This window comes from Spinacia oleracea, chromosome 4 (assembly GCF_020520425.1).
Source record: "Spinacia oleracea cultivar Varoflay chromosome 4, BTI_SOV_V1, whole genome shotgun sequence".
In the NCBI taxonomy this organism is placed as follows: Eukaryota; Viridiplantae; Streptophyta; class Magnoliopsida; order Caryophyllales; family Amaranthaceae; genus Spinacia; species Spinacia oleracea.
The window spans coordinates 154,499,582-154,524,787 of NC_079490.1; the positions used below are offsets into that span (position 1 = coordinate 154,499,582).

General features: G+C 41.1%; 1 protein-coding gene across 1 annotated transcript; it reads right to left on the bottom strand.

The window, feature by feature from the left end:
* Nucleotides 1-23,456: 23,456 nt before the first annotated feature.
* On the bottom strand, nt 23,457-24,536 carry LOC110784663 (protein FAR1-RELATED SEQUENCE 6-like). Its single transcript, XM_021989120.2, has one exon. It carries the CDS (start codon nt 24,534-24,536, stop codon nt 23,457-23,459), a length of 1,080 nt encoding a protein of 359 aa, XP_021844812.2.
* Nucleotides 24,537-25,206: the final 670 nt, after the last annotated feature.

Genomic DNA, 25,206 nt, shown 5'->3' on the forward strand with positions numbered 1-25,206 from the left:
CTCCCCTTAACTTGCGGTTTTAAAAATAATAATTCTTGAAGTTTAAGTTCCCCTCTACACTTTTCATCCCTCTCAACAGTTAGAAAGAAAAAGCCCCGACATTGCTGATGTTCGTCTCCCATATTTGAAGATTCCCCACCACATCTTGAAGTTGAATAGTAGTTGCATTCTTCCACTCTACGGGTTCGATGAATCTCGCTCCATAGGTAAACCGTATATGTTTAATTTCCAATTCATGTTGTGCTTATTGTTTGTTTCCCTGAATTGCTTATAACTATTAGTTTTTTAGGAAATTATGTTGGTTGTTTGGAGAAATTATGTACCTTTACCTAAATTTTGGGATTGATTTAAGTATCTCTTGAATTAGATAGATATGGAGCTGTTTTCTGCTCATATGGAGGAAAAATGTAGTGCAATTATGGGTTTAAGATTGAATTGGTTGTGTTTATGTTGCTGTGATGGGTATGGTGTGGAACATATATGGAGGTTGGGATAGTTAGCAACGAAAGACTCTGTGAAGTGGCTCTAATACTTGAGTTACTCAATTGGTTTTGACTTCTAGTAGTAAGAGGAGTTTTCAAGTGCTACAACTAAGTAGAGGGCATTCTGATGATAGGGAACAATATCTACAATTTCGCTTTGTCTATTGCAATTTAAAAATCTCAATATGACTGTAAATATAGGTGAAAGGGAACAATATCTACAAATTGTTAAGAGTTTGCAATGGTTTGTGGTTGACTTGTTCTCCGATGTATGTGTAATGTATTGTGTATTTTTGACATATTAAGAACACTCCATCTCTATTTAATCTACTGTGTATTTCGATCAGTGACACAGAGGATCCAGCAACTTATAGTTGAGAAAGTATACTTATTGTGGGACGGACGATGGAAGAAGAAGAAGGAGAGATTAGTTTTGATCCTACGCAGAAAATGTCATCCGATCACAACTCTGAGGGTGCTCCTGTGCCACTCACTACGCACATTACTGAAGTCGCCACAATATACGTAAGATCAAATCTCAGTTTGAAGTTAGTAGTCATTATCATCACTGAATTATAAGAATGTACAAATTTATAAATTATTTATCTTGGTTTTGTATTTGGTTGCAGCAAGATGCAAGCGAAACTAATGTCGCTAATGCTGATGAAAATGCTACTACTGAAGGGCATCCTTCTACAGATAAGCATCAAAGAGAAGATAGAGAGGATGCTCATCCTCGTAATAAAAATAACAAGGGGCGAAAAATTTCAAATAAGGTGGGGTACCCAACGATGAGAATTTTTCCAAAGAGGGTGATGGATTTGGGTATTGCATTAGTGGAAGAGAGGAAATGGGTTACATCAGCGGGTTTTGAGTCACTATTGGAGGTGAAGTTCTCAAAAGCTGATAGGTTTTTCTTTTCATGGCTGAGTAGTAAGTGGGATCCTCAGACACAATTACTACACATCCGGGAGGACTACGAGATCAAGGTTGACGAAGAAATGGTAGGTCGTATATTAGGTTTGCCATACGGAGAGGGTAAAAGGGAAATTGAACAGCCGAATGCAGAGGATAATGAGTTTATAAATATAAAGAAATTCTACCATGAGAATGGGGGGATACGACATAGAATTGTCTCGGAAGCCATTGAAAATGACAAGTCAGATAGAAGGAAGTTTTTTAGGTCACTCATTTTATTTGTATTCGGAAACCTGTTGTGCACGATATTGACTAACAACAATAGCCCAACATTATGCTGGTTGTTGAAGAAATGTTATATGTCGAAGCCAATGAATTGGAACTGGTCAAAGTTTGTGCTAGATTAGATGATCAATCAACATCAGGAGTCTGAAGACGCAAAATGTGGAGTTAGAGGCTATGCTGTGGTGCTTATGGTATGATGTTTCTTACTTCTTTAAGTTACTGGACATTATAAATATGACAAACTGATGAATTGTAATGATCTCATAAACGCTCAATGCTTTCTATGAATCTTCATAAATAAGAGTAATAGTTAATAAATAATATCATTATGAGATATGTGTTTTGACTTTTCTTAGTTTCTTTGAGCTAAAATATGTCCTAAAATACATGTGAAACTCAACATGGTTTGATTTTCTCTTACAGATTGCATACCTAGTTCGAATTCACTTAGGTGATAAATTCCAAAGGTGGGATACTTATTCTCCAAGACTAGTAGTGTGGCAACAGCGTGATTTAGACTACGCCATAGCTAAGGATACTGGAGAAGATGGTTCATATGGTGTAGCAGAGGTAATCCAGTAAAACTCTTCAACACGTAAAATTAATTGTGCTTCAAACAAGTGTGTCATATATAAAATACCCTTGTAAACACATATTCATAGGTTGTTCGTGGTGTGCTATATGGAGAACCATACCCAAGAATTTGCCGAACTCTTTCAAGAGATCGACGAGTACGTCGAGGCGGGGGAGCAGGCGGCAAGCTCGTCGGAGGGTACAGCGAGCCAGGCAGTGGGGGAGCCAAGCGTCGCTCCATTGTCATCGGCCGCCGAGGAGCAAGAAGCTGCTCCCCAGCTTATTAGGCCCAGAGGACGGGAGGAGGCCCGATTGCTTCCGTCAGAAATTCACCCAGACGTGGGCTGGATGCGGTGGCTAGACAGGCACGGAGCCAAGATGAGGGATGACCTCTGCGTGGGGGAAGGGTACCAAATGCGCGTGCCGGCCGGTCTGGACTCGACCATCAGCCTGCTTGCCGAGGGAGAATTCCCTGTGTATGCCGTGTCAATCAAACTCGGCATGAGATTCCCTCCACACCCCTTCGTTGTGGAGGTGTTAGATGGTTTTAATATTGGGGTGGCCCAGCTGACCCCCAACTCATGGGCGGATATCTTTGGCTACATTGCCAAATGTGCGCTGAACGACGTGGAGCCGTCCTTCAACGCCTTTCTGCATCTGGTCTCCCTCTCTCGTTCCCCCAGTGCCGCCAAAGGGTGGTTTAATCTGAGCAGCCGTGGTACCTACCAGACAGTGGTCGGCAAGCTCAGCAAGTGGCATATGTGGAGGAAGAGGTGGGTCGTGTTTTACACGGACGACCAGGAGATGTATGAGCGAATGAGCCGTTGGAACTGCAACGCCAACTTCATGGATCGTGACGAGCCCCTTCCACCCCTTACTGCCGAAGAGTGGGATCAGATAATGGTCCTGTTCAGGGCCAACACTTACCACTTAACAGTGGATAAGAGTTTCCATGTGCCGGCCGAGTGGTTGCCGCACATTAGCCAGTTTCGGAACGAGGCTTTTCTAGCGGCCGTAGGCTTAGGATATTCCATGACTCGAGGTTGTATGCCAATTTATGTGCCGCTCTGCCTTGGTCTTATTCATTTTTCTAACTTTGGATTTCTTTTGTTCTCAGAGGAAGGAATGAGCAAGTTGTCGGCGGCGGATACCGGGAAAGGCGATATGACCGATTGGATGGCGGACATCTATGAGGCCAAGATGCAGAAAGCCAAGGCCGAGTTGGAGGAGAAGGTGAGTATTCTCTTAGGTTGTTTTTTGCAAGTTAAGCTTCCTCCGTCCATTGTCTATAGTGGACGTCTATTTAGTGACGAGCCGATATCCTGACATGTGACCCATGTTTGCTAATGTTGGCCTCGTCACTTTTTAATGACGGGCCCCTTTGTGAGTGTTTTTCCTGTGGTTGCCAAGGTGCGCCTCGTCACCTTTTAAGACGGGCCACCCCCACCCCTTTTTTACAAGTGACTCGAGGTTGATAGGGTACGCCTCGTCATTTTCGAGACGGGCATCCTTTTTTATGACGAGCCATTTTTATATGAGTGTTGCACTTGATAAGGTACGCCTCGTCATTTTTAAGACGGGCGTCCTTTTTTAATGACGAGCCACTATTTAATGACTTGTGATTGATAAGGTACGCCCCGTCATTTTTAAGACGGGCGTCCTTTTTCAATGACGGGCCACTGTTCTGTGAGTGACTTGTGATTGAAAAGGTACGCCTCGTCATTTTTGAGACGGGCGTCCTTTTTAATGACGAGCCACTGTTCTGTGAGTGACTTGTGATTGATGAGGTACGCCTCGTCATTTTTGAGACGGGCGTCCTTTTTAATGACGAGCCACTGTTCTGTGAGTGACTGGTGATTGATGAGGTACGCCTCGTCATTTTTGAGATGGGCGTCCTTTTTAATGACGAGCCACTACATGGTGAGTGACTTGTGATTGATGAGGTACGCCTCGTCATTTTTGAGATGGGCGTCCTTTTTAATGACGAGCCACTACATGGTGAGTGACTTGTGATTGATCAGGTACGCCGTCATTTTTAAGATGGGCGTCCTTTTTAATGACGAGCCACTATATGGTGAGTGACTTGTGATTGATGAGGTACGCCTCGTCATTTTTGAGATGGGCGTCCTTTTTAATGACGAGCCACTACATGGTGAGTGACTTGTGATTGATCAGGTACGCCGTCATTTTTAAGATGGGCGTCCTTTTTAATGACGAGCCACTACATGGTGAGTGACTTGTGATTGATCAGGTACGCCGTCATTTTTAAGATGGGCGTCCTTTTTAATGACGAGCCACTATATGGTGAGTGACTTGCGATAGATGACGAGGCCTAATATTTGACTGTCCTTTCTTTTTTAGCAAGCTAAGGACGCGGCTAGGGTGTCAGGGAAGAAGAAGGGGACGACTCTGTCCCAGCTGAAGAAGAGAGCTGTGCCGGCTGGCTCGGAGACTCCGAGTACCTTCAAGAAGCCAAAACCCCTACCTCGCCGTCTCGTGAAGAAAGACGAGTCGAAGGTTGCTGAGGGGGGATGCCCTGATGACGAAGAGATGGGCGTGGACAAGCCGTCTCTGGTGGTGGACTTGGTGTCCAAATCGAGGTCCGGTGGGCATCCGGACGAGCTGGAGGACCCTCTTTCGGGAATCCCGGCCGACGTCCGCTCTCAGATACCGGCGGAGGTGGCCCGCCGAGCTAGGTCTTCGGGCGGTAAGTATTATTCGAACGTCGTTCAGACGTATCGAGCCTCCTCTGGCAGTTCTTCTTACTCTCCGCGTCATCCTAAGGCCGTTGTTTTTCCTATAGCCAAAGACAAAGGGAAGGATGCAGCTGCTGCCGAGGACGAGAACGTACCTGCTACTCCCCACTATTCGTCAAAGGATAGGGTGGCTATATGCCGCAAGGTTTTTAAGGCCGTCCCCGCAGAGTATGTTGCTTCTCTTCCTGGCCGCAAGACTGACGCCCAGTTTGGTGCGATCCAGGCCACTCTTCTCGACGTAAGTCTATTTCCAACTTGCTTGTACTTGTCTTCTCTTTTAGAGTCATTTACTAATATGTAGCTTCTTTTGCAGTTGTTCTGCCGCATGGAATTCTGCAAGAGTTGGAAGACCCGCACTGCTGAGGAGCTCAAAGCTCAGGTGGCTGAGTCCACCCACCATGGCGACTATGCGTTCAAGTCCATTGAAGAGGTCCGCCTGCAGATGCAGACGACCATAGACCTTCAAGCGAAGGAGGTGGCTGCGTTGAGATCTGACAAGGCCGAGCTGCTTAAGAAGATCTTGGCGCAGGACAAGGACATGGTGGCAATGGTCGAGGAGGCCAAGACAGCGGCGGCGGAAATACGGGCGCTTCAGGACCAGTTGCGGGAGTACCCTCAGGTCAAAGAGGCGGCTGAGGAAGCCGAGCATCTTCGTGGGGAGCTGAAGACGGCCAGATCGCAAGTTCGCACCTTGCGTGAGCGTCTTCTGGAATCCTATGATCAGGGGGAACAAGCGACCAAGGACGCTGTTAAGCACGCCTGGGAGAGCCACATGTCAGAGTATGATCTTGGGTGGTTCCAGCGGCGAATGGAGCACAGTGCCGCTGTGTTGGCTGCTGAACGTCTTGGTCAGCCGCCCCCTGAGTTTGTATCATCTGATGACGAGGACGATGCGGCCGCTCCCTGATTTGCTTCCTTTCCTGCTTTTTTAAAATTTTATTCAAGCGTTCCCGTGCCTAAGGGCAAAAACAATTATGTTGTAAAGTTTTGGCGCTGATGGCGTCTGTATCATTGTGCCTGCTGAGCACACAACAATTTTCTTTCTTTTTTCTGGTCAAGAATTCTGAGCTACTTTTACACGCCTTTCTACGGGCGTTGTTTTATAAGTAAATAGGTTTTTTGATGCTTCTCTTATCTCGCATTTACTTGCTCTTCATAATTTGATTATTCCTTAATCAATAGGCTTAATCAATAGGTATGATTGCCAAGGTGCAACCGAGTGTACACTAAGCACGTTGATGCCGCAGGCAACTGAGTATGCGCTAGGCCCTACTTTGGTCGTCACTTTCTTTGGCGAGCGTGTCTATAACGATATTGATTGACGCAAGTCAATCAATAGGTATGATTGCCGCTAGACATGCTCGTCAAATGGACTGTACGGCCAAACGTTCATGCCGCCTAACTTTGAGCAAACAACCTTTGTTTCGAAGTTAATCGTGCCGCTGAACTTTTGAGCGGACAACCTTTGTTTCCAAGTGGTTGGTGCCGCTGGCAACTGAGCATGTGCTAGGCCCCACTGTGGTCGTCGCCTTCTTTGGCGAGCATGTCTATAACGATATTGATTGGCGCAAGTCAATCAATAGGTATGATTGCCGCTAGACATGCTCGTCAAATGGACTGGCCGGCCAAACATGCGTGCCGCCGCGCTTTTTAGCAAACAACCTTAGTCTCTTTGATATTGGTGCCGCAGGCAACTGAGCATCCGCTAGGCACTACTGTGATAGTCGCTTTCTTTGGCGAGCGTGTCTATAACGATATTGATTGACGTAAGTCAATCAATAGGTATGATTGCCGCTAGACATGCTCGTCAAATGGGCTGGACGGCCATATTTTCGTGCCGCCGCACTTTTGAGCAAACAGCCTATGTTTCAAAGTTGTTCATGCCGCTGGGCTTTTGAGCGAACAACCTATGTTTCAAAGTTGTCCATGCCGCTGGGCTTTTGAACAAATAACTTACGATTTAAGTTTATTCGTGCCGCTGGCACTTATTATGCTGTACTGGTCGGCCAGCGGCTTGCTTATATTGGGAGGGGAGTTGGATAGGTGATCAGCCTACAACTTGGTGCTAATCTGGGCCACTTCTTAGGCTTCAAACAATTAGTCTTGCTGAGTTTTTGCTAATCTGGGCCACTTCTCAGGCCGTCATACAATTAGGCTTTGGTTATGCATTGGAGTGTATATTTTTATATTTATTGTGCGAGCAATAAATATTACGAGACAAATAGAGTAGTATTATTTATAACTTTGCAAGGCGAATTTAGCCGGTTACAAAAGTAATTACTACCCTACTATGACCATTAGAGGCCGCCCCTTGGGCAATGGATCGTGGTAAGTAAGACAAGGCTTAGCACATATCTAGAAGAAATATTTCTTGAGATTGTCGGCATTCCAAGTGCGCGAAATAGGGCGGCCTTGCATGTCTTGAATGCGGTAGGTTCCATCTCTAACTTCATCATAGATCTCGTAAGGTCCCTCCCAAGTGGGCGTCAGCTTACCTTGTTCATTTGCTCGTCCTGTGGACTCCATTTTTCTGAGGACAAAATCTCCCACTTTGAGCACTCTATTAGAGACTCTCTTGTTGTATTCTCTTGCCATCCTTATCTTGTACAGCTGTTGTCTGGGCGCTGCATTTCCTCTAACCTCGGGCAGAAAATCCAAGGCTGCTTTCATTGTCTCCCAGTTAGCATTTTCGTCATACAGCATGACTCTCAACGTTGGCTCACACATTTCTATGGGTAGGACAGCCTCGGCGCCATAGGCTAGCAAGAAGGGTGTTTCACCGGTTGAATTCTTAGCCGTGGTGCGGATGGACCATAAGACATTTGGCAGCTCATCAGCCCATAGACCTTTGACTTCGTCAAGCTTCTTTTTCATTCCTTCAGAGATAATTTTGTTGAACGCCTCAACCTGACCATTGGCTTGGGGTCGTCCGACTGATGCAAAACAGGTGTGTATATCGTGATCTGCCAGCCACTCTTTCAGCTTAGGCGTCTCAAACTGGGGCCCATTATCGAAGACGATAGCCTGTGGAATCCCAAAGCGAGTCATGATGTTCTTCCAAATGAATGCTCTCACATCAGCAGTTTTTATGTTTTTGAGCGCTTCTGCCTCCACCCATTTGGTGAAGTAATCTACAGCAACGATGACATAACGCCTTCCTCCTGGTGCGGTCGTGAATGGGCCTAGGAGATCCATCCCCCATTTAGCAAATGGAATTGGGCTTGTAATGGGCGTCAGAACTCGTGCCGGTTGATGTATTAGGTGAGAAAAGCGCTGACATTTGTCACACTTCTTGACCAGTGAGATTGCGTCCTCCTTAAGGGTCGGCCAGTAATAGCCGGTTCGAAGTGCCTTTTCAGCCAAAGCCCTTCCACCAATATGCGAGCTGCACAACCCCTGATGAAGGTCTTCTAGAATTTCCTGCCCCTTCTCAGGTGTTACACATCTTAACAAAGGACGGGAGTAGGCCTTTTTGTAGAGGGTGCCGTTCCACATTTCAAACCAAGAACATTTCTTTTGAAGTTTTGTCGCTTCCCTTGAGTCTTCGGGCAAAACTCCATTCATTTTGAAGTTTACTATGTCATCCATCCATGTGGACGTTCTGTCAAGAGTTTGCACTTCCATTTGCTCAACACTTTTGTGCTCTTTTACCTCCCAAAACACGTGCCGAGGGGTATCACAAGACGCGGAACTTGCCAACTTTGACAGGGCATCAGCTTGGTTATTTTCCGAGCGAGGGACTTGCCTTACTTCAAAACTTTTCAGTGGCTCTACTTCCTGATGGACGGCCTGCATGTATTTGACCATAGTCGGATCCCTAGCTTCGTAGGTCCCATTAACTTGGCTCACAATCAGTTGGGAGTCAGATAGTGCTACAATCTCCTCGACGCCTGCCGCCTTACACATTTTAATGCCACAAAGCAGGGCTTCATATTCGGCTTCATTATTTGACGCCTGGAAGTTAAATCGCATAGCATATTCAAAAGTATCTCCTTCTGGGGAGTGACAGATTATCCCTGCTCCACATCCATTCTGTGTGGATGAGCCGTCTACATACACTGTCCACACTGTGCTTGTATTCTTGGCAAAGTCTGGCCTCGTCATTTCAACAATGAAGTCGGCACATGCCTGCCCCTTGACAGCTTTCCTCGGCTCATAGGTGATATCAAAGGCGTTCAGCTCTATTGCCCAATTCAGCATTCGTCCTGACGCCTCCAGCTTTGTGAAGGGCAGTTTGAGCGGCTGATCGGTGTAGATCACTATTTTGTGAGCTAAGAAATAAGGACGGAGCTTTTTGCTGGCCATGAACAGAGCTAAGCCAAACTTTTCCACTGTAGGATATCTAACTTCAGCATTTTGAAGAACATGACTGACAAAGTATACCGGCATCTGTATTCCCTCCCTCTCTGTCAGTAGAACGGCACTCAACGAGTGCTCGGACACGGCGAGATACATGTACAAAGTCTCTCCTAGCAAGGGACTAACAAGACGAGGCAAGGTGTGTAAGTGCTCCTTTAATCTGACCAATGCCGCCTCGGCCTCGTCCGACCATTCAAACTTGGCCTTCTTTCTGACAGACCTAAAAAAGTAGTGGCACTTGTCTCCAGCCCTGGAAAGGAATCTGCCCAGGGCGGCCAAGCAACCTGTGAGCCGCTGGACCTCCTTCACTGTCTTTGGTGAGCTCATATCAATTACTGCCTGGATTTTGTCTGGGTTGGCTTCAATTCCTCTTTCATCAATCAAGAAACCTAAGAATTTGCCTGCCGTCACCCCGAACACACACTTCTTAGGATTCAACCTCATGTTGTAAGCTCGAATAGTCTCAAATGTCTCTCTGAGATCAGTTATGTGCGCCGCCCTCAGCTTACTTTTTACGATCATATCGTCAATGTAAGCTTCAATATTCCTGCCGAGCTGCTTAATGAACACAGTGTTAATAAGACGCTGAAAGGTGGCCGGTGCATTTTTTAACCCAAACGGCATCACCTTGTAGCAGTAAAGGCCTTGTTCAGTAACACATGACGTTTTTTCCTGGTCGTCAGGCCACAACGGAATCTGGTGAAACCCTGAGTAGGCATCCATAAAGCTCATCATGGCATGCCCCGCTGTAGAGTCGACGAGCCGGTCAATCTTGGGCAATGGGAAACTGTCCTTTGGACATGCCTTATTGAGGTTGGTGTAATCAACACACATTTTCCAGGTACCATTAGGTTTTTTGACGAGGACCACGTTAGCAACCCAGTCGGGGTACTGACTAGGCCTGACGAACCCAGCCTCCATCAACTTCTGTATTTCCGCGGCTGCCGCCTGATTTCTATCTTCCCCATGGTTCCTTTTCTTCTGACGAACCGGTTTAAAGTTTGGGTCCACATTCAGCTTATGGACGGCCACAGCAGGGTCAATACCCGGCATTTCGTCCACCGTGAAAGCAAAGATATCTTCAAATTCTCTCAAAAGGTGGACCAACTCTGCCGCCAGCGGGTCGTCAGGAGAAATCCCGATGGGCACTACTCTGTCAGGTTTGTCTGTGTTTAAAACCACATTGAAATGGGCCCCAACAGGCTCTGGGCGTCTCTCTTCCATGTGCCCTGCTGAGATAGTTAATGTTTCTTTGACGACCTTGGGTTGCGTGTCGCCACATTTTCGTTTGTTGCTCGACGTCCCTTTCTCTTCACCCGTCCCCCATGCTTCTGGACTCAAGGTGGTTAGGCAGCAATCTCTAGCTTGTTGCTGGTCACCATGTATAGTGCTGACGCTCCCATCGTCACAAATGAACTTAAGAAGCATCAGATGAGTCACAATGACAGCCTTTGCCCTGTTCAACGTGGGACGCCCCAAGATGATGTTATATGCCGTCAGATCTTTCACTATGAGAAAACGGACATCCATTTGCCGAGATTCCTTTTTATTTCCCATCCTCAGAGGAAGGGTAATTATGCCGACTGGGTGGATGACACTACCTCCGAAGCCTATAATGGGATAGTGGATTTTCTCAATTTTTGAGGGATCATGTTGCAGCCGATTCAAGCACTCTAGACTAATTATGTCCGACGAACTTCCTGTATCAACCAAAATACGCCTAACCCTTAGATTAGCAACTTTTAACTCAATTACCAAAGGATCGTCATGCGGGGTGGAGATTTTCCCACGGTCGGCCTCGCCGATTTAAACTTTTGGAAACGGGTCAACTGTGGCCTTGCCGGACAGCATCACTTGCCCCAATCGCTTGGCATAATCCTTCTGGCCCCTCATGGTCGGCCCGCCGGCGGCCAATCCTCCTGAGATGACTGCCACGCACTCTGGGTCGGTACGATTCCCATCTTCCTCCGAGGGAGGGGATTTGTTTTTCTTGTAGAAGGGTTTGCCAGAACCTCCCGTGTTCCTACTGATATAACTTTTTAAGAACCCCTTGGTGGCTAGGCCGTCCAATGCCCTTTTCAAGCTCTTACATTCATTGGTGTCATGCCCAATGTCACTGTGAAAGTGACAGTACAGTTTGGGGTCCCTACTTTCTGGTGGTGACTTCATGGGAAATGGACGATCAATGTCATATTTGGACCCGACGTCCATCAGGATTGTGTACATGTCTGTGTTATACTCGAATCGCTCCCGATCATAAGTTCTGGGCCGTTTCTGACCTGCCGCTCCGGGGGCCCTGTCTGATTCTTTTGCAATAGCCCACGTCCCGTTAGGCCGGTTCTTCTTTTCAAATTTCTCCTTTTTTGCCGCTAGCTCGGCGGTATCACTTCCTCTGGGGTCTTTCGGGACGCTGCAAATCTCTGTTGCATGAATGAAGGCCTCCGCCTCATCCAGCACTTCTGCCATTGTTCGGACGCTTTTCTTTACCAGATCAAACTTGAAAGAGCCCTTTTTAAGCCCTCGAATGAAGTTATCGAATGCAACACCATCTGGCAAATCCGGAATTTGCCCTGCCTCTAGATTGAATCTCTTCACATAACTCCTCAGGGACTCGTCCTTCCCTTGCTGAATCCTACTCAGATGCATGCTCGTCTTCTTCTCTTCCTTGTGAGCCATGAACCGAGTAGAGAACAATAGCTCGAGCTCCGAAAAAGAGCGAATAGTTCCGGCTGGAAGCCTCTCGAACCACTTAGAGGCTACTCCTTTGAGTGTGCCCGGAAAATACTTACACCAGGTTGAGTCAGTTGTTCCTTGGACATACATGTGATGCCGGTAAACCAAGAGGTGCATGTCCGGATCTGTGGTACCATCGTAAGCATCAATGTTGGGCGGCTTGACTTTGGGTTCCCTCGGGGCTCTCATGATGGAGTCTGCAAAAGGGGTGGTGTGCCCTAGGGCCATGTTGGACACCCCCTCCTGAATGTGATATACAGGGTCTTGACGCCTGGAGTAGGGTAGCCGCAGGGAGGACTCACGTCCGCGAGTTTGACGGGTTGGACGGGTGGCCCCTGGACGTGCCTGGCTTAGATGCGTATAAGTTGGATGAGGGAGAGGTCTATCCGGCATGACGGGGGTTGACCCAGTGTCAGAAAGTTCAGACTCAGAGTCGGGCAACTGCTCTGCGCGTGGCTGCTCACGTCCTCGGGACGTTTCTCCGATCAGCCGCCGTGGCATTCGGCGTGGTAGGTAAGACATTGCCTGATTGGGCTGACTTGTTGGCGGCTATCTCCTTAGGTCCTCGCCTGTCAGCCTGGTCCAGACATTTGGGGGGCACAAAGAAAGTGTTGGCCTATTGCTTGCCGGCCTCTCATGATTTGCAGCCACAGCAGTGGTGTAAATCAGCATACTCTTCTGTACCTCAGCATTAACTGTCTTCCCCACATCAGCTTGGAACTCAGCCAAAATAGCCCGAAGAGCACCCACAGAGACAGGCATATCAGGGTTCTCCTCTATTACCGTATCCACCCGAGGATCCAGGTGTCCTCCAGGAGGGGTGCGATTGGCCTGGTCGTCCTCCTCGCTGAGCACCTCTACCTCGGCAGTGTGACGAGGGGTGTGCCCGGCCGCAAATGTACGTGCGGCATCTTCAGTGATTCTTGTGGCCGGCGTATGATGTTCAGTCGGCATTTCTCTTTCGAGGGGTGGCCGCTCTACGCGCGTAGGCCGCCCAGCATCGTTGTCCTGTCGTTGATCTTCCATGTTACCGTACCTCCCCACAGACGGCGCCAAATGTTGTGGGGTTTTTCCGGTGAGATACCTTGGAGGTTTCTTGGTAACTTTTAAAGATTAAACAAGATTGTATTTTTATAGAGAGAGAAAGTGGAGAGAAGGCAGAGCAGCAATTGCTCTAGAATGTATTGATTGTGACCCCTTTTTCTAGGGAAGTGGGAATATTTATAGTACTAGGTTTTTGTGGGAATGACCTAATATTCCCCTTACATGATTGGCTGGGGAATGGGAGAAGGACACGTGTCCTTTCTCCTTACAATTCTCTGATCCCCTGTAGCAATAGTGGGCTATTTGGGCCTATTGTGCTTAGTAATTCACTTGGGATACATACTAATTAAGCCCTTTTCTAGGTATAGGTTTTATACGTACATTTATACATACTTAAATACATACATTGTAGATACCTAGATTAATACTCATGCCCCGGAGTAGACTTTGCATGATTTCTGCTTAGGGGGCGCAATACGTGCCAGGTGTCACATCTTCATTGGTGCACGAAGGCATGCTACTACTGAAGGGCATCCTTCTACAGATAAGCATCAAAGAGAAGATAGAGAGGATGCTCATCCTCGTAATAAAAATAACAAGGGGCGAAAAATTTCAAATAAGGTGGGGTACCCAACGATGAGAATTTTTCCAAAGAGGGTGATGGATTTGGGTATTGCATTAGTGGAAGAGAGGAAATGGGTTACATCAGCGGGTTTTGAGTCACTATTGGAGGTGAAGTTCTCAAAAGCTGATAGGTTTTTCTTTTCATGGCTGAGTAGTAAGTGGGATCCTCAGACACAATTACTACACATCCGGGAGGACTACGAGATCAAGGTTGACGAAGAAATGGTAGGTCGTATATTAGGTTTGCCATACGGAGAGGGTAAAAGGGAAATTGAACAGCCGAATGCAGAGGATAATGAGTTTATAAATATAAAGAAATTCTACCATGAGAATGGGGGGATACGACATAGAATTGTCTCGGAAGCCATTGAAAATGACAAGTCAGATAGAAGGAAGTTTTTTAGGTCACTCATTTTATTTGTATTCGGAAACCTGTTGTGCACGATATTGACTAACAACAATAGCCCAACATTATGCTGGTTGTTGAAGAAATGTTATATGTCGAAGCCAATGAATTGGAACTGGTCAAAGTTTGTGCTAGATTAGATGATCAATCAACATCAGGAGTCTGAAGACGCAAAATGTGGAGTTAGAGGCTATGCTGTGGTGCTTATGGTATGATGTTTCTTACTTCTTTAAGTTACTGGACATTATAAATATGACAAACTGATGAATTGTAATGATCTCATAAACGCTCAATGCTTTCTATGAATCTTCATAAATAAGAGTAATAGTTAATAAATAATATCATTATGAGATATGTGTTTTGACTTTTCTTAGTTTCTTTGAGCTAAAATATGTCCTAAAATACATGTGAAACTCAACATGGTTTGATTTTCTCTTACAGATTGCATACCTAGTTCGAATTCACTTAGGTGATAAATTCCAAAGGTGGGATACTTATTCTCCAAGACTAGTAGTGTGGCAACAGCGTGATTTAGACTACGCCATAGCTAAGGATACTGGAGAAGATGGTTCATATGGTGTAGCAGAGGTAATCCAGTAAAACTCTTCAACACGTAAAATTAATTGTGCTTCAAACAAGTGTGTCATATATAAAATACCCTTGTAAACACATATTCATAGGTTGTTCGTGGTGTGCTATATGGAGAACCATACCCAAATGCTCCCATTATCAAGTTGCCTTATTGGGCAATGCCGGCACCGCCTAAAACCACTTATGGTTCAACTGGGTGCAAACCGAAACAACTTAGTGAGGCACCACAGGCCAAGGTCACGGTGTTGCCGGATTTTGTGGCCAGCTCGAGTTAAATGAAATTGGAAGCTAAGAAATGGAAGACCATTGTTGTGGCCGAGAATGAGGTATAACATTGTTTCAATATATTTGAAAATGTATTTCAAATCCCTATATTGTTTTAATCATTGTTTAATTGCGTTTAAGCCAAAACAACTTAGGAAGTCACCACGTCTAGCTCCATTTCAAATGAATTGGTAGCTAGGAAACAAATTCAATAACATTTTTTTTGAACGCATATGTGTATAAGATATTTTTTTCTGCTGCTGGTTAGGGTTCAAAAGGGAACGAGGGTGATGACGAATTTAATGAAGGGATCTTATCTGATGTTGAGATTGAGGGTAGTTGCCTACCTTCTATTCCCTCAACATTAGAAAATAAATTGTCCGTTTTATGTCACCCAAAGTCGACAACTAGGTAAGCTGGAATACTTTTGTGAACTAGGTTTATTTACACTTAAAAACTATTTATTTATTTAATTGGTCTTCACGTGTAGACTTGCGGATCAAGTTTTGGTCAAATTTGGTGAATGCTTAGTGAACCGAAAAATGTTTCATGATGCTTTGAAGATAAGGAGTGTCATCCCTGTAGAGGTAAAGTAAATTAAATTTTATCCTCGCAAAAGAATTCAAGATCTGTAAAACTACATTAGATCCCCTAAACAAAGAATTTACATTACGGTCATGATTCCTTTTACTGCACATGTTAATTTGTTTGGTTATTTTGTAACAGATTATGAATGCAATGCCTATTTTTAGCAACTATGGGAGCCTGATTGGAGTGGGTACTAGTTCTTTTGTGTTCAAACCATCATTCTTGGTAAGTGTGTGTTTCTACCATAATATTTTATGATCAAATGCACGATCAATTCTTAATAAAAATCACCCAACAACGCAAGGTCGTTGAAAAACACTATGAAGATAGAGACACTAATGATATCCTATCACAAGAAGTTGCATGGTTGGATAATTTTTTTGAAGCCACACTTGTTAATTTACGAGGTGTACGCAAGGTTATTTCTAACATCCCTTGTCCTTGTTTTATTCGGTGCATGACTATTCTTATTGTCCTTGTGAATTAATGAATGCTTTGTACAACTTCGCTTGCCATTTTCTGTAGTTATGTATGCCTTTGTTCCACAAGGGACGATGGATAATCTACATTTTCCATTTGAAAAAGAAAAAGGTGTTCATTGTGGATTTCACAAAGAAGATAACGGGAGACAACCACAAAGAGTTGATAGAAATAGTGGTATGTTTTTAATGTATTTTATATAATAAATAATTATAAAATTTGTTGTGATACCGTAAACACTATATTTAAACTTATATAGTAAATGACTATAAAGTGTGCTTATATAATAAGGTGTTTACATTTTTTGTTCCAGTTTAACTGTTGTATAGAAATTCTTCGTCGGACTATTACTGCGCCTGACTCATTGTCGTCCGTACTTGACTTTGAAGTTCTTAAGGCGGGTCGTCTCCCTATAGCAAAAACATATGAGGACAGTGGCATGCTTTGTGTTCTTTACCTGTTTAGTCAGGCAAAAGGAAAAAGTTCATGGTTGAGGGTACATAAATAGTTTGATATCTAATAACCCTAATAATCTTTGTGAGTTTATTCATAAATTTAATCGAATTTTGTTTCTTTTTTCATGTAGTTATATGGAAGTAATGATATCTTGTTTCGACAATATATGATGTGGAACTTAATGGCAGATGCGTGCAACGAACAATCTTTTACGTATAAGAAACTCTTAGATGCAGTTTAAGCATTAGATAATTTGAATGTCGTAATGTTGTTTCAAACAATGCATTTGTTGTACGAATTGAAGTTTAAGCTAACTCTACGGAGTTATGTCTTACATCATTTTTTGTACGGAGTTATAATCACCTATATAGTTTGTTTTAAAAAAACTAAAACTATCATTATCTATATTTATAAAGTAATATGGACAAAGTGGAAAATTATTTACGGTGTACGGAGTTATTTAACATTTTACACGTTCAGAAATATGATAACAAAAAAAAAAGTATATAACTATTCTAGTGGTCCCAAGATCATTAACGATGGAAAAAAAACGCCAAGATCTTTTTACATCTAGACCACTAAAATGATCTTATAAATTATTGTTATTGGCAAATCTTTTATAGTATAGACTACTACTCCGTATATGTCTATATTTCATATTTTCATTTTCAATTCCTTTGGTACATTTTCTTATACTTGATTTGATTATGATTCTGCAAAATCTAGATTTCCCTTTTAATTTTTTTTACAAAATATCCGCTTACATTTTAGGCTCACTTGTGGTTTTTTTCCGCTATTGATTAAAACATAAAAATAAACATAATTAAGTTCAAAATACTTACAACATAAAAATAAACATAACTCAATTCAAACTACTTAAATCATAAAAATAAACATAACGCAGTACAAATTACTTAAAACATAAAAATTAACATAACTGAGTTCAAATTACTTAAAACATAAAAATTAACATAACTCGGTTCAAATTACTTAAAAAAAGTACATAAGATATTCCACTGGAATTACGCCGTCGCAGAACTAGATTAAAGTTTCTCCCATTGCCCAAACTGGCATAAAAACATAACAAATAAACATATCATGCTTAGGTAGCAAGCTTGACCATCGTTGAACTAGTTTCCGTTATTTGTAAATTAACGTTTCTCAACCCATGAATCGTAAATCACAGCTTTCTTCATTCCCCAGTTGGTTCTCATCAAGAAATAAATCCCATTAAGCATGGCTTTGAACCTTGCTGGTACAGAATAATTGCAACTTCCACAGCCCATCATCTCATCAAGAGTGTTGTGGCGCGTACCACATAGGGGTTGATTTCTACAGCAGAATGTTTCAAGTTCGCTCCAATCCACGCGTTTATTGTTATTTATCTTTTTACCGTCCTCCATGCAGAATTTTTTGTTCATTGGTATACATGCGAGGAGAGTGAAAATATCCTTGATCTTTGGGAAGATGTGTACTTTGAATATCGACTCCCATTGACTAAATTCTTCATGGTTGGGGTAGTAAGCTTCATCATTGGCATCGGGTACAATAGCAGCCTCAACAACTTATTCAATAACCATCGCAATTGGATTTATTTTTTTAGGATTTTTCTTTTGATTTTGATGGTATATAGGAACAGAATGCTTATAGGTATTTATAATTGACATAGATGCATGGATGTATACAGAAAGTGAACAGGCGTGTATCATTCAAAGAAGTCCATTATTCAATGCACTTTTCAACGGTTGAATAATATGGACCGGTGCATTATTTAAATTCAAATTAATGATCAATGAAGGGTTAAACATACGAAAAGGCTAGTAACCATTGTGACAAGAGTATCAGCGCTTCGTTTTTTTAAAAGGATATTAATTTAATCTAATATAAAAATGTTATACGTTTGATTTCTTTAAAAATAGATTGATCATGTATAATATTAGTTAAGAGAAATTTATCTTCAAAGATCGGTATATATTTTATGGTATCGTTATACATTTGTATTATACTTCTTGTGTACTCATAAAAATAAATACGAAGAGTATATTTATAAAACCATTGACTTAAATTTCGAAAATGTTTGTTTTAAAATGGGGGCAATAAATATTATGATAGTCCCTATAAAGTATCGATTTGCGAGCGTTGAAAAGAACACATCCATTGTGTTTATTTCTATATAATTACAATGATCCCATAAAATATTGGCTTATGAAATGTACTGCAATTGTCATTGTACAGGATATTTTACCTTTTATAAGGATCGTTTTATAATTAATTATACACTTTTCTATATAATTGAAACAATGAACTATGCATTACATAAGGGGGACTGCATGTAAAAGAAAGGGATTGGTATAGAGGAAAAATTAATGTACTTGCATTTAAAAAAATTATTCCAAGTTTACAAGTGTTGTAAAGAACATAAAGAATAACAAATAAGAATATAAATAATGAAATACTTTTAAAGGATATCAATCAAAGATAGGACCAAAACAAAATGAATCAAAATAAGTTAAACAATTGTCTTCATATGCAAAAATGCATCAAAAAATTTACTAAACTAAAGAAAACACATGAAAGCAACAAGCGTATTAAGGAAATATCCACCAGCATCAGTTCATTGATGTTTTCCAACTAAAGTCATCGAGGTATATCCATGAATTATCCACGGCGTTTTTTTAACATGCCACCGTGAGTATTTACCAGATATTTAATGCCTCGGTAAAAGGCTCGCCCCCTCCAACGTACTGTCCATGCACATTTCTCGCATTCCTTCATGGCATCCGGAGAGTGATGATGTATTCTACAAGATAACAACGACTTACAACAATATCTTTCGAATTGGCTCCAATCGATGTTCTCTTTCTTGTTGATTCTGTTACCTACCCTCTCTTTCCAATCCCTACTCAAATTCTGAATTTTGAGGAGATCAAATATCCCTGTCACCTTTGGATATATGAGTTCTTCAAAGATAATATCCTATTGACCGAAGTCGTGGTGATTTGGATAGTATGCTTCATCGATGGCATCAACGTCATCTACAATATTATTATCTTTACTTTCTATTTCCTCGAAATACAATTGATATATGAGGGAAGATTCAAGTGAAAGTTTGGTTTTGATTCGTATATGGTATAACCCTTGTACACTTGAATACGTTGTATAGAAAATATCTACAACGGCTATATGTATTGGAAAACTACCCGACTGACTGTTAGAATGATCAATGACATTATTGTTTAAAGGATCATTTTGATTAAATTTGGATAATGCTCTTCTGAAAATAAATATGATTCTGTATTATACTTATTTAAAGTTATCAACTGATTTAAACACGGGTGTACGCAAAAATGTTTTGATTGATGATGATAACGTTTTTCGAAATCAATCAAATCATGCACTTGTTGCTAATTTGTACTCAATGACCGTAGTCAAAATACTATATTTTATATATTGTCCAAGGAACGATTGAACGTAATATTAAAAATATATATGCAACAGAAATTAGTTTCTTATGGAACATTTACGTGACAGTCACCATTATCTTCAAATTATGTTTTTAAGGATCATTATCTATTTTTATAAATAGTGAATACAAAGAGACTGGGGAAGTATAGAAGTAATATCAAAATTTATTATTAAAATACACCTCAATTAATATATAGATAATTGGGACATAACTATTGGCAGAGTACCTATGAAATATACGTTCAAAATATATAATCTAGATTAATATTTAAGTATCAAAATAGTTTTTACAGTATTATATTAATAATAATGTTCATAATAGGTAATATTTAAGTATGAAAATTCATTTTATAGTATCACATTAACAACAAGAATATTCGTTGTTTTCTAAATTTGCCTTTATTAACGACGTAATCTCGTCTACAATAATTACGTTATGGTTTCAATGACGAGGTGACTTAATAGTTGTTTAAAATTCCAATGAATTTATTCAACTTTCAAAATGGATAAAGGTAACAATCAGTTAAGTATCTAAATTGTTTATATAGTATCATATTTACGTCATTGTAATATTGACGATTAAAATTCCATAGCGAGACTTTAAATCGACGTTCAAAATAGATAATGTAGATTAATATTTAAGTATCAAAATAGTTTGTACAATGTTATATTAATAATAATGTTCATAATAGGTAATATTTAAGTATGACAATTCATTTTATAGTATCATATTAACAACAAGAATATCCGTTGTTTTCTAAATTTTCCCTTATTAACGACATAATCTCGTCTACAATAATTGCGTTATGGTTTCAATGACGAGGTGACTTAATAGTTGTTTAAAATTCCAATTAAAAATTCCAATTTTATATTTGACTGTATTAAAATTTTAGAATATGGAACGACCAGATTAAATTAATTCCGTTATTAAATTAATTCCGTCTATCTTCCCCTAAGGATTAAAATTGTGTATTTTGTTAAAACAGTTAGGGTTACTGAAGTTACACTATATATAGATTACCATGATCTATTTATCTCATCCCTAATATGAGAAACTCATTTTCTTCCATCCCAGAAAAATAAAACTATTCTTCTCCAACTTTGAAATACATTAAACATGGCACCTTTCGTTTTACCTCATTCCCAATCTAGAACTTTAGGCGAAATTTTTGAGGATGGAATTATTCCGAAGGCGAACGGAATATATGATCTCATTCAAATTGGGATGATTAATAAGAAATATATGTGTTATGTGAGGGAGAAAATTCACTTCAACAGAGGCCCGGTGGACTGGAGTCAGATGGCGATTATTCGACCTAGAGCTCGGTGTGACGTTATCCATGAAACCATAGATGAGGCGGGAATTAGTGCTCGTTGTTGGTGGGCTGGGAAATTGAGTAGAAATATCTACAACGACGGTGTCGACTATGGTGATCAAATTTGTCTTCCTCAATCTTGGTCGTGGAGGGGTTGTTTGCCGCAGGGACATATATTTAAAATGAATTGACATGTAATATGTTCTCTTATTCGATCTAGTTATTTTTCATTTTGCTTTGTGAGGCACTTAGAGTTGGGCAACTATTTAATAGTTTCAATTTATGAGATAATATAACCTTGTCAGTTGATGAGAAATCGTTCCAATGTCTTTCAATTTCATACACAATCGTGCTTTGTGAGGCACTTAGAGTGGGCTAATAGTTTCAATTTATGAGATAATATAACCTTGTCAGTTGATGAGAAATCGTTCCAATGTCTTTCAATTTCATATTCAATCGCTCTCTTGGCATCATGCTATTTATATTCAAACCCCCCCCCCCCCCAAACAAATCATGAACTATTTATACTTTTTTCCCAAAAAATTATAATCTATGATTCTAAATCAAATTAGTTAGTTTAGGCTTTATCTAAATTATGTACGGAAGTACTAGTTCTTATGATAAAGGGTAACAATCATTTTGCTTTGTGAGGCACTTAGAGTTGGGCTAATAGTTTCAATTTATGAGATAATATAACCTTGTCAATTGATGAGAAATCGTTCCAATGTCTTTTAATTTCATATACAATCGCCCTTTTAGCATCACGCTATTTATATTCCTCCTCCCCCCCCCCCCAACAAATCATGAACTATTTATACTTTCTTTTCCCAAAAAATTATAGTCTATGATTCTAAATCAAATTAGTTAGTTTAGGCTTTATCTGAATTATGTACGGAAGTACTAGTTTTTATGAACATAGGTGCACGCAGAGATAGATTAGAACCTTATGCATCACAAAAGTTTTTCTTTGAACTATGTATTGAAGTGTATTTAGTGTTAAGATATTTAAATACCTAAAATGATCCTTTAATTAGATGTTTAAGTTAAAACATTAGTCCTTTTTTCAGATGCAAGCTTGGAAAGATATATTAAAAGTTCAAATCCTCGGGAAGCCCCTCTACGGAGGTCTATATCCTCCAACATAGCATCTGAAAGACCGAAACACACTCGGGAAGTATATCAAAATATTAAGTACTTTGAAGATTAAAACCATAAAACTGACAACAACAATATTTGTAGATTTGTAAAACAGGATAGCTTTTGTAATCTAATAGATCCCCTTTTTTGCATTCAAGCATTGTGAATATTAAACCCTGGACGTATAGCTGAATGCTGGTTTGATCCTTGCGACATGTGTGACTGCGAAAACTGTTGCGGATTCCTGAAGCTGAAATTGGGATCACCTCTTCCCATTGGATGCTGGTTCCGATATAAATATGGACCGTAACCATTGTTGGGTACAACATAGCTAGGAATGTATCCTGGATGACTAAAATTTCCACCAAAATAGTCAGATGTTCTACCATAGTAAGAAGCGGTTCCACCAATACTCCCACCAGCATCAACGGGTGCTTGTAGTTCATTTGCCAAAGCTTCATGATTCTCCTTTGACAGAAAAAAGAACAATAATTGGTTCTGGAATACCACCATAATTATAAACCCCATACAAATAATTAAATAAAATAAAACACCACTATAACCTCACCATATTTTTGAATAAAACTACCCTACTTACATAGATTCTACATGTACTCTACCATAATTAGCCCAACTTTATAAATTCACATATAGATTCGACCTTTACAGAAATGACACGGACAAAGTAAGAATGATATATTTTGATGCAACTTCACATATTACGAGAAAACAAGCTAATTGGAAAACAAAGGTCATACCTCGTCCTCGTCTGTGTCTACAACGACAACCGTTTTCTTTCTTTTCTTCTTAGGTTCAGATGCGTGCTTTATTCTTTTCCTAGAGCCCTGCCCGTGTTTCTTTTGTCTACCGGATCCTTAGTGGCCCCTTCAACAGGCACTACAGAACGTTGAAGGTGTCTTTTATTGTTTTCCTTTGGCCTCAACCTACGCCGACCGAAAAATCTCTTACTCGAAGGGTCTCACCATTCCATAAAATTATCTCCAGCAGTCCTGCTAATACCAATTGAATCTTCAAGACTCACACGTATTTTTTCAGTTGCTTCCATAAATATGGAGAGTGTCTCACTGTTGTGTAGTGCCAACGTAGAAATGTAACTGTTCCGTTTTTCCACCTCCCTACTGTTTTTAAACCGGCTTGAATCATTTGGGTCGTAATACGAAACCTTGATACCCTCGTAGTCCCTAACCACGTCCTTCCTCCATCTACTCAAAATGTACTTGTCAGGTATATTTTTGACATCCTGATTGTTTATTGCCCCGATGATGTGTCTGCATAAAATTCCCCGAAACTCAAAAAGCCTACATGAGCAAGTAAACTCACCTTTTTCTTTGTCTACTGTAACCTGGAAAGTCCTCCTCTTTGCTTTATTCACAGGCCTTGCAATCTTCTCCTCTGCATCATATAAGAATTTTGTGCCGTCTTGGCCTGTACTTAGAAGATTCGTGTGCGCCAAACCTATTATCTCGTCCCTCACCTCTTTCAACTTTGTATTGGTGTATGCCTTGCAGAATACTACCTCCGCAATAAGGGTATTGTCATAAGTATACGGTTTAGTTGCCGGATCAAGATATAACTTCTTCTCCTCTTCTACTTTCCCCCTAAGAGTTGTCTCGAATTGAAGCATGAACTGTATCAACCCAGTGTTTAATGACACATACGTTTTGAAAAAACGATTCATTCCTTCACTTCGTTGTGTTAATGACATTCCGGCCCAAAATAAGTTTCGCCAATAGCCAGGCACCCAACTGCGTCTATTAAGGTACGTGTCATTTATCCAATCTTTACTGTGTAAATTGTATGTTGTAACCATTGTTGCCCATGCTTCCTCAAATTCTTCTACGTTCAATGAGTCGTGCACGACTGTTAGGAAAGCAACATCTATTTCTTTCCATTGTGCTAACTTGCCCAAGTTTCTGCTTGCATTTTGCATTATGTGCCAAATACATAACCTGTGAGGCACCTCAGGAAATGCAACCTGGACTGCCTTTCCTATAGCTTTACACCGATCTGTGAGGATGCCTTTTGGAGGTTTTCCCATACACTGCAGCCAATGTTTGAATACCCAAACGAAGGATTCTGCATCCTCGTGTGTTATTAGGGCCCACCAAGGACGATTGATGAGCCATGATGATTGCAGCCAATGAAAGGAGCAAAAGGCAATTTGTACCTGATAAATACAGTGCAGTATTTAATATAACAAAGTGATCCTTAAAACGTTCCCTTGATTTATTTAAAATAAATCCTCTTTTTTTCACTGCTAAGAAAAGAAAATGATCCTGTAAATGTTAACATGATTTATTTAAAATAAAATTGTTATTTTATCGTGCTTTTATGGTTGGGAACTTACTTGTTGCACAAGAATGTCGTATCAAATGTTATTATATCTCCGAAATCTTTATACTGTGCCTTGCATCTTGCATCAGCCCAGAATATATTCACGAGCATTCCTTCGCTATCCGTTTGGATAGCACGGTAAAAGTTTGTATTAAACTCAGCCATCTCCTTGAAGTGTTTTTCAACAGCGGTTGCATCACCTCCAAGTATGTTGGTATGACGATGCAAGTTCACTGTATTTCTCAAGTCGCGGTGAGTGAAGGACACATTTTCATGTCCTCCACTCTCAATAACGAATGAGTTAAAGCTTTTATTCAAAGAGATACCAGCTGCATCATTCAGAGCCATCTTTCGAAAGCATTGTTCATCAATAC

Excerpts from the sequence above, each read along its gene's own strand:
- LOC110784663 (XM_021989120.2), bottom strand. The coding sequence starts at position 24,536 with ATGGGAAAACCTCCAAAAGGCATCCTCACAGATCGGTGTAAAGCTATA.